At 41.9% G+C, this 13,146-nt stretch overlaps 1 protein-coding gene across 1 annotated transcript; it reads right to left on the minus strand.

Moving 5' to 3' along the window:
- Positions 1-96: 96 nt before the first annotated feature.
- On the minus strand, positions 97-9,586 carry ppa2 (inorganic pyrophosphatase 2). Its single transcript, XM_055924079.1, has 12 exons — positions 9,332-9,586; positions 4,965-5,029; positions 4,279-4,323; positions 4,112-4,165; positions 3,391-3,510; positions 2,725-2,811; positions 2,071-2,197; positions 1,464-1,591; positions 1,164-1,249; positions 864-933; positions 684-723; positions 97-524 (listed from the first exon to the last, which is right to left on the minus strand). The coding sequence occupies exons 1-12, from the start codon at positions 9,504-9,506 to the stop codon at positions 496-498; spliced, it is 1,026 nt and encodes a 341-aa protein (XP_055780054.1). The 5' UTR covers positions 9,507-9,586; the 3' UTR covers positions 97-495.
- Between the last annotated feature and the right edge of the window lie 3,560 nt (positions 9,587-13,146).

The following is a 13,146-nucleotide window of genomic DNA, read 5'->3' on the forward strand; positions in this document are numbered from 1 at the left end:
CTAGTTGTCATTTGAATTTGAGTGTTTAAAATATTTATTTTGGTCTGCATGTTTGTGAGTGGAAATGTTGTTGGTGTCAATCGAAGGCACAGCGTCTCACACCTGGATGCTTTTATTTATCAAAAGAAGGTGGATCCAACCATTGGATACCTTACAAAGAAAACTGTGCAAATGTAGTTTTCGAATTGAGAAATGATGAATAACAAATATCAAAGAATGCGTTCTTATTTCAATAGCATACAACCCATTACTGAAATGCACTTTGGCACTTTTAAATAAAATACAATAGGCCTGGTCTGTACAAGAACAGTCAGTCTCAAACATAATGCAATAAAACATGATATAATCATTTACAAATTTAGATGGGAATAACCAAATCAGCTGAATACTAAAACATTTGCAGTAACAATAGAAAAAATACAGTACTTGAAGTGCTTCATTTGAATATAGGACAAAAGTTCTCAGCTTTTTGCATCGCAGGACTTCAGTCCAGAATCACTTGGAAAGGAAATGCCACTTGTCCACTGTAACAGACAATAGTGGATATCAATGTGACAATAAATAAGGGAATGTAAAATATACATAGTTATAATATGAATATATGCATTTCTTATTTCTTGTCAATTCAATCATGTGGCTAAAATGGGTCTCATTGTCCAGCAAGTCAGTCACTTGATACATACCTTCTGGAGATACAGGAAGTGCCTCGCCACCAGCAGGAGCCTAAGGAGGAAGCACAGGATATGATGTCACAAGACTATCAGATCCAAACGCGATACTAAGAATGTTCCTGACAACATTACTTGAAAACACAAAGCTTAGTTATAGTTACAACACACACAGAGCTGAATTGATATTCTCACCGATTTGACCACATTGCAGGCGTCCTCCCCAGTGAATTTGAAAGGGCTCTCGCAGACAGAGACGTTTTTACTGTTGTTAAAGAAGAAACTAGGTCATTATCTAGCAACACAGAAAAATCAACAACATATAATGCAGGCTTATTGTAATTTCAGAAGGGGTGCTGGAGGGCTGTTAGCTGACCAACCACATGAGCAGTGCATTATGTCTAACGTAGGATGAACATGACACACACACACACACACACACACAGAATTGTGGGCTAACACACCCTGCTGGGATAACACACACACGCTCCTCACCAATCTATCTCGCCACCATTAGTCTGCTTCTGCACCAGTGCCCTCCAGTGCTCGTGAGTGGACTTAATGACCTCCACAGCAAAGTCCTAAAGAGGAGAAGGAATGGAGGGAGACAAAGGACAATAGAAAGAAACTAATCATTTGCTATCCCTGGGGAAGGGAATGCACCATCAGAGTCTCTCCTATTAAAGTAACTACCATGGCACTGGACTGGAACACTTTCAGGAAAATAGTACGATATATACCAGCTATTATGCTTTAATATATAGTATGTGGCCCTAATGGAGAAACTATATGTACCTTGTCTTTGAACTGTCCATTGAACGCAAACTGGTTTTCGGGCTTGCCGTCTGGCACCTTGTATTTTTTAAACCAGTCGACCGTGGCCTCCAAATGACCTGATCTGCTCTTGCGGACATCCTCGATACCTGAGGAGAATACAAGAGAGCACACTGTGATTCTAAACATATGCTGGTCCTGTGTGGCTCAGTCGGTAGAGCATGGTGCTTGCAACACTAGGGTTGTGGGTTCGATACCCACGGGGGACCAGTATATGACAATTGTGTGCACTCACTACCCCGTAAGTCTCTCCGGATAACAGTGTCTGCTAAATTACAAAAATGTAAAATACTGAGATCAAACACACTAGGTTACTGTCCTACGGATAATGTGTTTAAGGCTGGGTTTACACAGGCAGGCCAATTCTGATCATTTTTCCACTAATTGGTATTTTGACCAGTCAGATCCAATCTTTACACATCAGATCGTTTTCAAAACTGATTAGTCAAAAGACCAGATATTTTTATCACTATTTGATTGAATTGGGCTGCCTGTGTAAACGGAGCCTAATATGTGTACGATGTGTTGAGAATGTCTACTACAACAGTGACAAGTTCCTAAGACTGACTGTTAAGGCTGGGGGCCTCTGGGTCGTCAACGTTGATGGCTATCAGCTTCCAGTCCGTCTCTCCCTCGTCGATCATGGCCAGGACCCCCAGCACTTTCACCTGGATCACCTGACCTGGGGAACACACCTGCAGGACACAGGTAAGCAGACAGACAACTCCTCAGATAAAAGTACAATATACATGACATGCTATACATTAACATGTATTACATTATACGAGATACTTTATATACATATTATAAATCAATATTATAAACTGGGTGGTTTAAGCTCTGAATACTGATTGGCTGACAGCCGTGGTATCTCAGACTGTATACCATGGGTATGACAAAACATTTATTTTTACTGCTCTTATTATGTTGGTAACCAGTTTATAATAGCAATAAGGCACCTCGGGGGTTTGTTGTATATGGCCAATATATCACGGCTAATTGATGTATACAGGCACTCTGCGTTGCGTCGTGCGTAAGGACCACCCTTAGCCGTGGTATATTGGCCATATACCACACCTCCTCAAGCCTTATTGCTTAATTATAATATGTCTAGACACATATTGTTTGTAAATGAACTATTAACTGACTAAATTAACTTTAATACATACAAGTAATGTTATTATTCTTGGATATAATTTAGCCAAAGTCTAGACACTCTTACCAGCGTGCCAATTTCGCAGACGTCTATGGGGTCGTTGTCACCGCAGCACTTGGTGTCCTTGTCCGTGTGGTTCGGGTCTTCCCATGTCTATTTCAACACGAGAAGAGACAGCTCTAACAACATTAGCCATGTAAATACTTTGTTTGTATACCGTCATTTCGAACATCGTGAGATGAACTGTCAAATTTGTTGAGCCAACCAAAGTGCATCTCTCTCAGCCAGTGGGGAGGGCAGCAGACAATAATAATAAGTAATGGGCAAATCAATGATGTCCGCGGGGCAGGCTGCTTAATGCACTCGTATTTGAAAACGCTCAGGGCCACACGCTGTGGATTTCACCAACAAGACCCATTTTATGAATCGTGAAGTGTTTTCCATGTATTCGCTTGTATTAGTCATTCACTTTGGCCAAATCAATACTGCCAGAGGATGAAAGAAGAAATGCATTACTGGCAGTCGAGTTTCCACTGAGACGTTCTAGTGTTTTCCGCTGAAGGACCAGCGAATAGGGTTAACAATGGGATAGATGTCCATTTAGAATCTCTCCAGAAGAAAACAGAGGGATGGTGAAATACGTAACCCGACAGAAGGATGATCAACTCCGTAACAAGAGAACACCGTAACGCAACAGCGGGATGATCAACTCAGAGGTGACAGAGGTCTCACCTGTGGGAGCGCCCCGTAGTTCCAGATGTAACCTTTATGAGGAAACACGTTGGCCACGTATCGGAGTTTGCCCTTCTTCATATCCTGCTTAATCGGGTTCAGTGGTTCCTTGGTTGCAATCTAAAAGAAAGATGCATAATTAACACACGATGACAGTCTAAACTTGGGTCAGCAGTTTACCATCTTAAGAGAGACAGTGACATCAGAAGGGCGTCCATTTTAAAATCCTCATAAAATAAATAGTACCCACAAACCCAGTTTGCACTTTCATTCTCCTCTACTATTCCATCAGCTGCCACTGCTGGAGACAGTGAGATGACCTTTTCCATCAACTTTCAAAGTTCACACAGCTCCAGCTCTCTCTCCCTCTGCCTGAAGTGCTTAAATATCATTAACAAGTTGCCTGGTGCAAGGACATCATTATAAATTAAGGGAAGATGATATTTATAGGACCTTTCTTTTTAAGACAGATGCATTATTAATCTATTGTCTGGCTGTTTCTAGTCAAAGACCAGTGTGCTAGCACGTCAGAAAGCTCTCAATGGTGTTTGGATCAGTCAAAACAGAGCTCGGCCAACAAGGGACAACAAACCTAGTCGGACAAAAGTCAACCGCCTTTCTTTATGTCGGTGGTTGTCTCAAATTCTCTTGTATATGGACACACCATAGTATTAGATTAATACTTAAAGTAACATTGACAGGCTCCCAAAACAATACTTGCCTCCATTTTGGCATTGGACCATCGAGGTACCTCCACAACCATGTTATACAGAACCTGTAAAACAAAATATGAACTATATCAAAGATAATATAATCAAGTCGTTCAGCATTCATTAAAGAGTTTCAATTGTTTTTGTTTGTAGTAGAGATGTCAGCATGAGCAAATACCTCATTGTCATTCTTCTTCAGTTTTTTAAATGGCACATCATTTTCCTTCAGTAAGACACAAATTACATTAATAATAAAGACATATTTGGTAGACCTACACAATATCTGACATCATCACGTGAGGTGCTACAAAATGGCTAGACATTTGCAGGTCACCTTACTATTGACAAACCCGCTGAGAAGTATGCGTAACCTTTATATGTTCAATAAACATATTTCCTTGTCAGATAAAATCATGCTTTTTCAGAGATTTTCTGTCTAAGCCAGGGGTGTCAAACTCATCCAAGGAGGGCCAAGTGTCTGCGGGTTTTAGTTTTTTCCTTTCAGCTAAGACCTAGACAAGCAGATGAGGGGAGTTCCTTACTAATCAATGACCTTAATTCATCAATCAAGTACAAGGGTGAATCAAAACCCGCTGACACTCAGCCCTCCGTGGAAAGAGTTTGACACGTGGTCTTAGCACTTGAACGCACCAAAAATCAATGACAATGTATGTGGCTTCTGTTTGAAAATGCCTGCCTAAAAGGTTCCATACTCACACCCATTATAATTTCCACACGCAAAAAGGAAATATGGAAACATTGACTCGTTCCTTGCATCACATAGACCGGTTTCATAAAAGCTACAACCACCAAGTAAGAATAGAGCCAGATTGAACAAAATGTGTAGCACCATCGAGAGCATACCTGATCTCCATCGGCGATAAGTGGAATATCATGAAAGGGAGAGATGTATTTCCCGTCAGAGGTTTCTAGAAGAAAACAGAAACGCATGCAAAGTAAATTGACTGACGTACTGTATTCATTCTCAAACCTTTCTGGAACTGTTGGTACACCGCAAGTGCTTGATGCAACATTCATAGTGTTACTAGGTGCCAGTGGCGGTCGGTGCCGTTTAAGATGTGGGAGGATTTGTATTTATCTAGGCAAGTCAGTTAATAACAAATTCTTATTTACAATAATGGCCCCAAACCCTAACAACGCTGGGCCAATTGTGCTCCACACTATGGGACAACCAATCACGGCCGGATGTGAGGGGGCAGCCTGGAATCGAACCAGGGTCTGTAGTGATGCCTCTAGCACTGAGATGCAGTACCTTAGACCGCTGCGCCACTTGGGAGCCTGACATTTTTGAAAGATGATTTATTTTATGAACATGGCCTTCTCTATTACAGCATATTGGATGACTGTCATTCATATTACATTCACCCAGCTCAATGTAACATTGATAAGTTTAGGCTATACATGACTCAAACTTTCCCTGTGACCATCATGAGGCTGCAACAACCTAGCCAATGAATAAAAGTTTACAACGTAGATCATTTTGAGTAATCAGATACTCTTGCCTGCATCTAGCTGATCTAGGGAGTAATCATTAGTCCAACAGTCACAAATGTGAATTTCTATTGGACAAAGTCAGTTATTTTTATCCACGTTTTGTTTGCTTCCGTTTAAGAAATGTTTTTCAACAGAATCGGCGTAATGAATACACCCGATCACACAGAAACAGTTCACTTTCATAGCGCCCACAGAAAAACAGCATGATCCCATTGTTGTTATACACTGCTCAAAAAAATAAAGGGAACACTTAAACAACACAATGTAACTCCAAGTCAATCACACTTCTGTGAAAGTGTCCACTTAGGAAGCAACACTGATTGACAATAAATTTCACATGCTGTTGTGCAAATTGAATAGACAAAAGGTGGAAATTATAGGCAATTAGCAAGACACCCCCAATAAAGGAGTGGTTCTGCAAGTGGTGACCACAGACCACTTCTCAGTTCCTATGCTTCCTGGCTGATGTTTTGGTCACTTTTGAATGCTGGCGATGCTTTCACTCTAGTGGTAGCATGAGACGGAGTCTACAACCCACACAAGTGGCTCAGGTAGTGCAGCTCATCCAGGATGGCACATCAATGCGAGCTGTGGCAAGAAGGTTTTCTGTGTTTGTCAGCGTAGTGTCCAGAGCATGGAGGCGCTACCAGGAGACAGGCCAGTACATCAGGAGACATGGAGGAGGCCGTAGGAGGGCAACAACCCAGCAGCAGGACCGCTACCTCCGCCTTTGTGCGAGGAGGAGCAGGTGGAGCACTGCCAGAACCCTGCAAAATGACCTCCAGCAGGCCACAAATGTGCATGTGTCTGCTCAAACGGTCAGAAACAGACTCCATGAGGGTGGTATGAGGGCCCGACGTCCACAGGTGGGGGTTGTGCTTACAGCCCAACACCGTGCAGGACGTTTGGCATTTGCCAGAGAACACCAAGATTGGCAAATTCGCCACTGGCGCCCTGTGCTCTTCACAGGTGAAAGCAGGTTTACATGCACATGTGACAGACGTGACAGAGTCTGGAGACGCCGTGGAGAACATTCTGCTGCCTGCAACATCCTCCAGCATGACCGGTGTGGGGTGGCATTTCTTTGTGGGGCCGCACAGCCCTCCATGGGCTCGCCAGAGGTAGCCTGACTGCCATTAGGTACCGAGATGAGATCCTCCGACCCCCTGTGAGACCATATGCTGGTGCGGTTGGCCCTGGGTTCCTCCTAATGCAAGACAATGCTAGACCTCATGTGGCTGGAGTGTGTCAGCAGTTCCTGCAAGAGGAAGGCATTGATGCTATGGACTGGCCCGCCCGTTCCCCAGACCTGAATCCAATTGAGCACATCTGGGACATCATGTCTCGCTCCATCCACCAACGCCACGTTGCACCACAGACTGTCCAGGAGTTGGCGGATGCTTTAGTCCAGGTCTGGGAGGAGATCCCTCAGGAGATCATCCGGCACCTCATCAGGAGCATGCCCAGGCGTTGTAGGGAAGTCATACAGGCACGTGTAGGCCACACACACTACTGAGCCTCATTTTGACTTGTTTTAAGGACATTACATCAAAGTTGGATCAGCCTGTAGTGTGGTTTTCCACTTTCATTTTGAGTGTGACTCCAAATCCAGACCTCCATGGGTTGATACATTTGATTTCCATTGATCATTTTTGGGTGATTTTGTTGTCAGCACATTCAACTATGTAAAGAAAAAAGTATTTAATAAGAATAGTTCATTCATTCAGATCTAGGATGTGTTATTTTAGTGTTCCCTTTATTTTTTTGAGCAGTGTATATATATATATATATATAATTCCTTCTCGCAACTATCTCCTCCTCTCATCTTTTCCCTTAGCTTTTGGACTTCAGTGTACAACACATCAGCTGTCTGTAACCAGGTGGAAAAAATCTTTCCAAGCTAAACCTTCATATCATGACTACTATAACCGCTACACACAGCCTACATCCTTGTCATGTCACAGTCAACATAGCGACTAGAACTAACGAGTTAGTAAACCTGCTAGCTACAATCATGCCGTACAGTATACAGTCAGAAAGCAGTTTAGCAGTTACACTGGAGGATGTACCCAGAGGATGTGAACTAGCTGTCCTCTGGCTACACCATGGCGCTACCCTACAGAGTGCTGCTGAGGCTACTGTAGACCTTTATTGCAGAACTGTGTTTTAAAAGTAAATTATTTGGTGACGTGAATATATTTAGTATAGTTTAATCTAAAAATGGATAACTTTAATGTTTCACTATTTTTATTGAAATTCACTGAGGACGGTCCTCCCCTGAGGAGCTTCCACTGGTAGGTACAGAAAATGTAAGGCCCCTACACAGAAAAATGTAGCAATGCAATAGTGTTCCACTTTAACGCTTCAAAAAGGTTAACTCCACCCCTTTTCAACCACATTTTCATTATCTCCGGCACAATACCAGAGTCAACGTGTGAAAACTGAGCATTTCTACTTTTTGTAGAAGAAAAAATATATAAAGTTAGTTCTCCCCGATGACATGATCAAAAGTTCATATTTGCGGTGATGTGAGGAGCAATAAAATATCCTCTATTGGAAAATCACTTTTTTACTTTTAAATCCTACCCTGTGATGTCACAGAGAAGCATTGTTTAAGGACCTTTCTTCTTATCTTTAAGCACAGGTCATAGTAACACACTGTTTTCACATGTAGAAACTAGTTTGGTGATGGAGATGTTGAAAATGGCAGAATTGCCCCTTAAGTAACTAATCTGGCACCCATCAAAACCCAGGTTAAACCCAACTCATTGACCTGGATTAGGGCAATGTTTTCTAACAAGCAAAATGCATAGGTTCCATTAAATCACAATCTATGGGGTTAAATCCCTCAGGCAAAGGGCATTGATCTGGGCATTTGCCTGACTTCACCCAATTTTCTACATCATCCAGATAACAATAATCTAAACATTTTAAACCAATAGGTGTGACCACTCGCTCGCTCTCTGTAAATGAGTGCATTTCTTATCTTCCCATAGTACATGGGTGAAGGAGTTCACACTAAAGACAACATGCCCTACCCCTCAATGGCTTTAACTGTCAGAAGGGTGACACTGACCTATATGGACTGAGGTCCACAAAGCAAATTTAAAACGGAATATCCCATCAATGTCTTCTGCAATGAAAACATTCAATGGGGACCTGTCTTTAAACCGGCCATTATTAATGTCACACTGGAGCACAGTTTAACAACCCATAGAAAGTAGTATTCCAATTTGACTTAATTATATATCAGTCCTGTACTTGTAATGTGACAGCCTAACAGCCAGACCGTATAAAAAGCGAAAACGGATTACTTTGTGGCGACTTGTAACAAGTCTTCAATGACAGAACACGTGACAAAGGTTAAAGTGAACGGCAACATTGTAGCCACTAAAAACATGTCCTATCAAAATTCAAGAGCTCTGAAAATTGAAAGTGTTGCAACATAATAATATTTAAATGTAGAGTTTTTAATCCAACAACGTGTTAGACCTAATATTATGGATGTTTTTCAGTCAGAACACGGCTCACACTTGAAATGTATCGAATGCAACCATGCCACGCGGACATAATTGTAAGTTACCAAACCAACTGTGAAATATGTATCCTTAGCTAATACCGTACCATTTACCCTAACTAGCGGCCACGTTTTGGTCACCGGTGAAGGAATGAGCTACAGTGTCTTGCATGGCGGTAACGTTAGACTAATAACTTACTAAAATATATCCTGTAGTCAGAGGAGTTCGGGCGTCCTCGCTCTTCGGTTTGATAATGCATCGTTTTGATCAGATATGAGGTAATTGCTTGTGTGACAAGCTCGCTTTTAAAGGCAGTATGCGAACCAAGAAATGCCGATGTGTACCATAGCGAAGAGCGCAGAAGCAAACGCATTATAGTGGCTTCTTTTCATTTAGTTCCTGCTTCCCGTTGAGTATTTCCCCACGTCGATGCTGCGTTGCTCCTGAATGTGTTCCTACCTTATCGTTTACCGCCCCCTATCTTCAGCCAAGGTCATTCCTCAATGGAAGGAGAACATGGAAGACGCAGGAGACCTTTGCCAAAAGAAAATGGCTGACATCCATCAATGGGAGAATGTAGACTTGTCTTGTGTTACTGACTGTGTTGGTCGACGTGGCCAACACAGACTGATATTACTAAAAATATATGTGCTAGAAAAAAAATTAAAGTACAATAAAAAATACAATTACAGACATGGGGTCTTCATTACGCTGATTCTGTTGCAAAACATTTGTTTATTCATAGTTAGGCTACTAATTACACATTATTAAGTGGGTGGTTCGAGCCCTGAATGCTGATTCGCTGAAAGCCACAATAGCAATAAGGCACCTCGGGGTTTGTGCTATATGACCAATATACCACGGCTAAGGGCTGTATCCAGGCACTCTGCATTGCGTTGTGCGTAACAACAGCCCTTAGCTGTGGTATATTGGCCATATACCGCACCCCCTCGTGCCTTATTGCTTAAATAACAGATTCATACCATTTCATTTCACAATGGTAGTTTCTTAGGCTATATTGTAGGCTAATGTCCAATTTTCCCTAAAGCTGTGACACTGACAACTCCAGACCTTCAAATCCCCAGCAGCCAATCTTCTAGCGGTCTAATCTGCCCACTAGTTTCTGAACCTCCTTCAAGCGACGGGGTCCTCCTTATGGCCACCATAGTAACGTCTTTGTAGCGCCCTAGCTTTTGTGTTTCTTATCTCTAGCACATCCTGAATGGTGTAATGGTTCTGGAAGCTAGTAATTAAGCTGGCGAAGCCACAGAGACCAAAGTCCTTATCTGCTGTTTTTGTGCCCAGCTAGCGTTCTCCGATAAACAAACACCCACACTAGCCATTTCAGCGTTTCTCCCTCCCCTCAGTCTTCTTTTATTGTCATATTGCCTCGCAGGTTGTCAAACAAAAGATGCACACATCAGTGCTATAAACACCAGCGGGTGGTAGACTAAGCTGCACCTGTCCTTGGTTTGAAATCTCAAAGTGTATCCATGTTCATAAATAGACTATTGATGTACACAAACACAATCACACACATACATACACAGATATGGACATTTTTTTGCAGGTTTTAAAGCTTATTCCCTGCTGTTCTACACATTTTGTCATGAGGTACAGAGAACATTTTGCAGTATTAAAGCACATTTTCTTGCAATTCTATACATTTTGCCATGTCTAATGTGTATTCGTGATATTTCAGTGACTCAAACATTACAACTAAATCTTTGGGATAAAAAAACCTACAGTAGCTAAAAAATGTTAGCTGACATGGGCTAGTTGATCTGGGCATTTCTGACAAGTTATAAATATCTCTCTAAGGTTTGCAATGACTGACATACTGTAACAAGAATATTCTACTAGTGCATTCTACTATTAACATTTCAAGAGTAAGTTGGAAGCCAGACTGAGTAACTAATTGTTTTTTTGTTTTTTTAAGTCTTTATGCTCAAAGGGATATTCAATGTCTGCTTTTTATTTTTTACCCATCTACCAATAGGTGCCTTTCTCTGCAAGGAATTGGAAAACCTCCTTGGTCTTTTTGGATGAATCTGTGTTTGAAATTCACTGCTCGACTGAGGGATCTTACAGATAATTGTACAGTGCCTTTGGAAAGTTTTCAGACCCCCTGACTTTTTCCACATTTTGTTATGTTACAGCCTTATTCTAAAATATATATTTTTTTAAATCCTCAGCAATCTACACACAATACCCTATAGGGACAAAGTGAAAACAGGTTTTTATCATTTATAAAAAATAAACAGAAATACCTTATTTACATAAGTATTCAGACCTTTTGCAATGAGACTCGAAATTGAGCTCAGGTGCATCCTGTTTCCATCGATCATCCTTGAGATGTGTCAACAACTTGATTGGAGTCCACCTGTGATAAATTCAATTGATTGGACATGATTTGGAAAGGCACACACCTGTCTATATAAGGTTCCACAGTTGACGGTGCATGTTAGAGCAAAAACCAAGCCATGAGGTCAAAGGAATTGTCTGTAGAGCTCTGACACAGGATTGTGTTGAGGGAAGGGTCTGGGGAAGGGTACCAAAATATTTATGCAGCATTGAAGGTCCCCAAGAACACAGTGGCCTCCATCATTCTTAAATGGAAAAAGTTTGGAACCACCCAGACTCTTCCTAGAGCTAGCCTCCCGACCAAACTGAGCTATCAGGGGAGAAGGGCCTTGGTCAGGGAGGTGACCAAGAAGCTGATGCTCACCCTGACAGAGCTCCAGAGTTCGTCTGTGGAGATGGGTGAAACTTCCAGAAGGACAACCATCTCTGCAGCACTTTACTAATCAGGCCTTTATGGTAGTGGCCAGATGGAAACCACTCCTCAGTAAAAGGCACTTGATAGCCCGCTTGGAGTTTGCCAAAAGGCACCTAAAGACTCTCAGACCATGAGAAACAAGATATTCTGGTCAAATGAAACCAAGATTGAATTATTTGGCTTGAATGCCAAGAAACACTTCTAGAGGAAAACTGGCACCATCCCTACGGTGAGGCATGGTGGTGGCAGCATCATGCTGTGTGTATGTTTTTCATGGGCACGGGCTGGGAGACTAGTCAGCAAAGTAGAGAGAGATCCTTGATGAAAACCTGCTCCAGAGTGCTCAGGACCTCAGACTGAGGTGAAGGTTCACTGTCCAACAGGACAACGACCCTAAGCACACAGCCAAGACAACGCAGGAGGGGCTTCGGGACAAGTCTCTGAAAGTCCTTGAGTGTCCCAGCCAGAGCCCGGACTTGAACCCGATCGAACATCTCTGTAGAGACCAGACAATAGCTGTGCAGCAACGCTCCCCGTACAACCTGACAGAGCTTTAGAGGATCTGCAGAGAAGAATGGGAGAAACTCCCCAAATACAGGTGTGCCAAGCCTGTAGCGTCATACCCAAGAAAACTCAAGTCTGTAATCTCTGCCAAAGGTGCTTCAACAAAGTACCTAGTAAAGGATCTGAATACTTATGTAAATGTGATATTTCAGTTTTTTATTTGTAATAAATTAGCAAACAGAAATCCTGTTTTTGCTTTGTCATTATGGGGTATTGTGTGGAGATTGATGAGGGGAAAAAACTATTTAATCCATTTTAGATTAAAGTTGTAACGTAACAAAATGTGAAAAAAGTCAAGGGATCTGAATACTTTCCGAAGGCACTGTATGTGTGAAGTGCAGAGATGAGCTAGTCATTCAGAAATCTCACTATTATTGCACACAGTCCATGCAACTTATGTGACATTTTTACTCCTGAACATATTTAGGCTTGCCATAACAAAGGGGTTGAATACTTATTGACTCAAGACATTTCAGCTTTTAGTTTGTAATTCATTTGTAAAAATTTCTCCAAACACAATTCCACTTTGACATTATGGGGTACTGTGTGTAGGCCAGTGATAAAAAAAATCGACATGAATCCATTTTAAATTCAGGCTATAACACGGCAAAATGTAGAAAAAATCAAGGCGTGTGAATACTTTCTGAAGGCGCTGTACTTTAATCACGAC

The sequence above is a fragment of the Salvelinus fontinalis genome, chromosome 5 (assembly GCF_029448725.1).
Source record: "Salvelinus fontinalis isolate EN_2023a chromosome 5, ASM2944872v1, whole genome shotgun sequence".
Lineage (NCBI taxonomy): Eukaryota > Metazoa > Chordata > Actinopteri > Salmoniformes > Salmonidae > Salvelinus > Salvelinus fontinalis.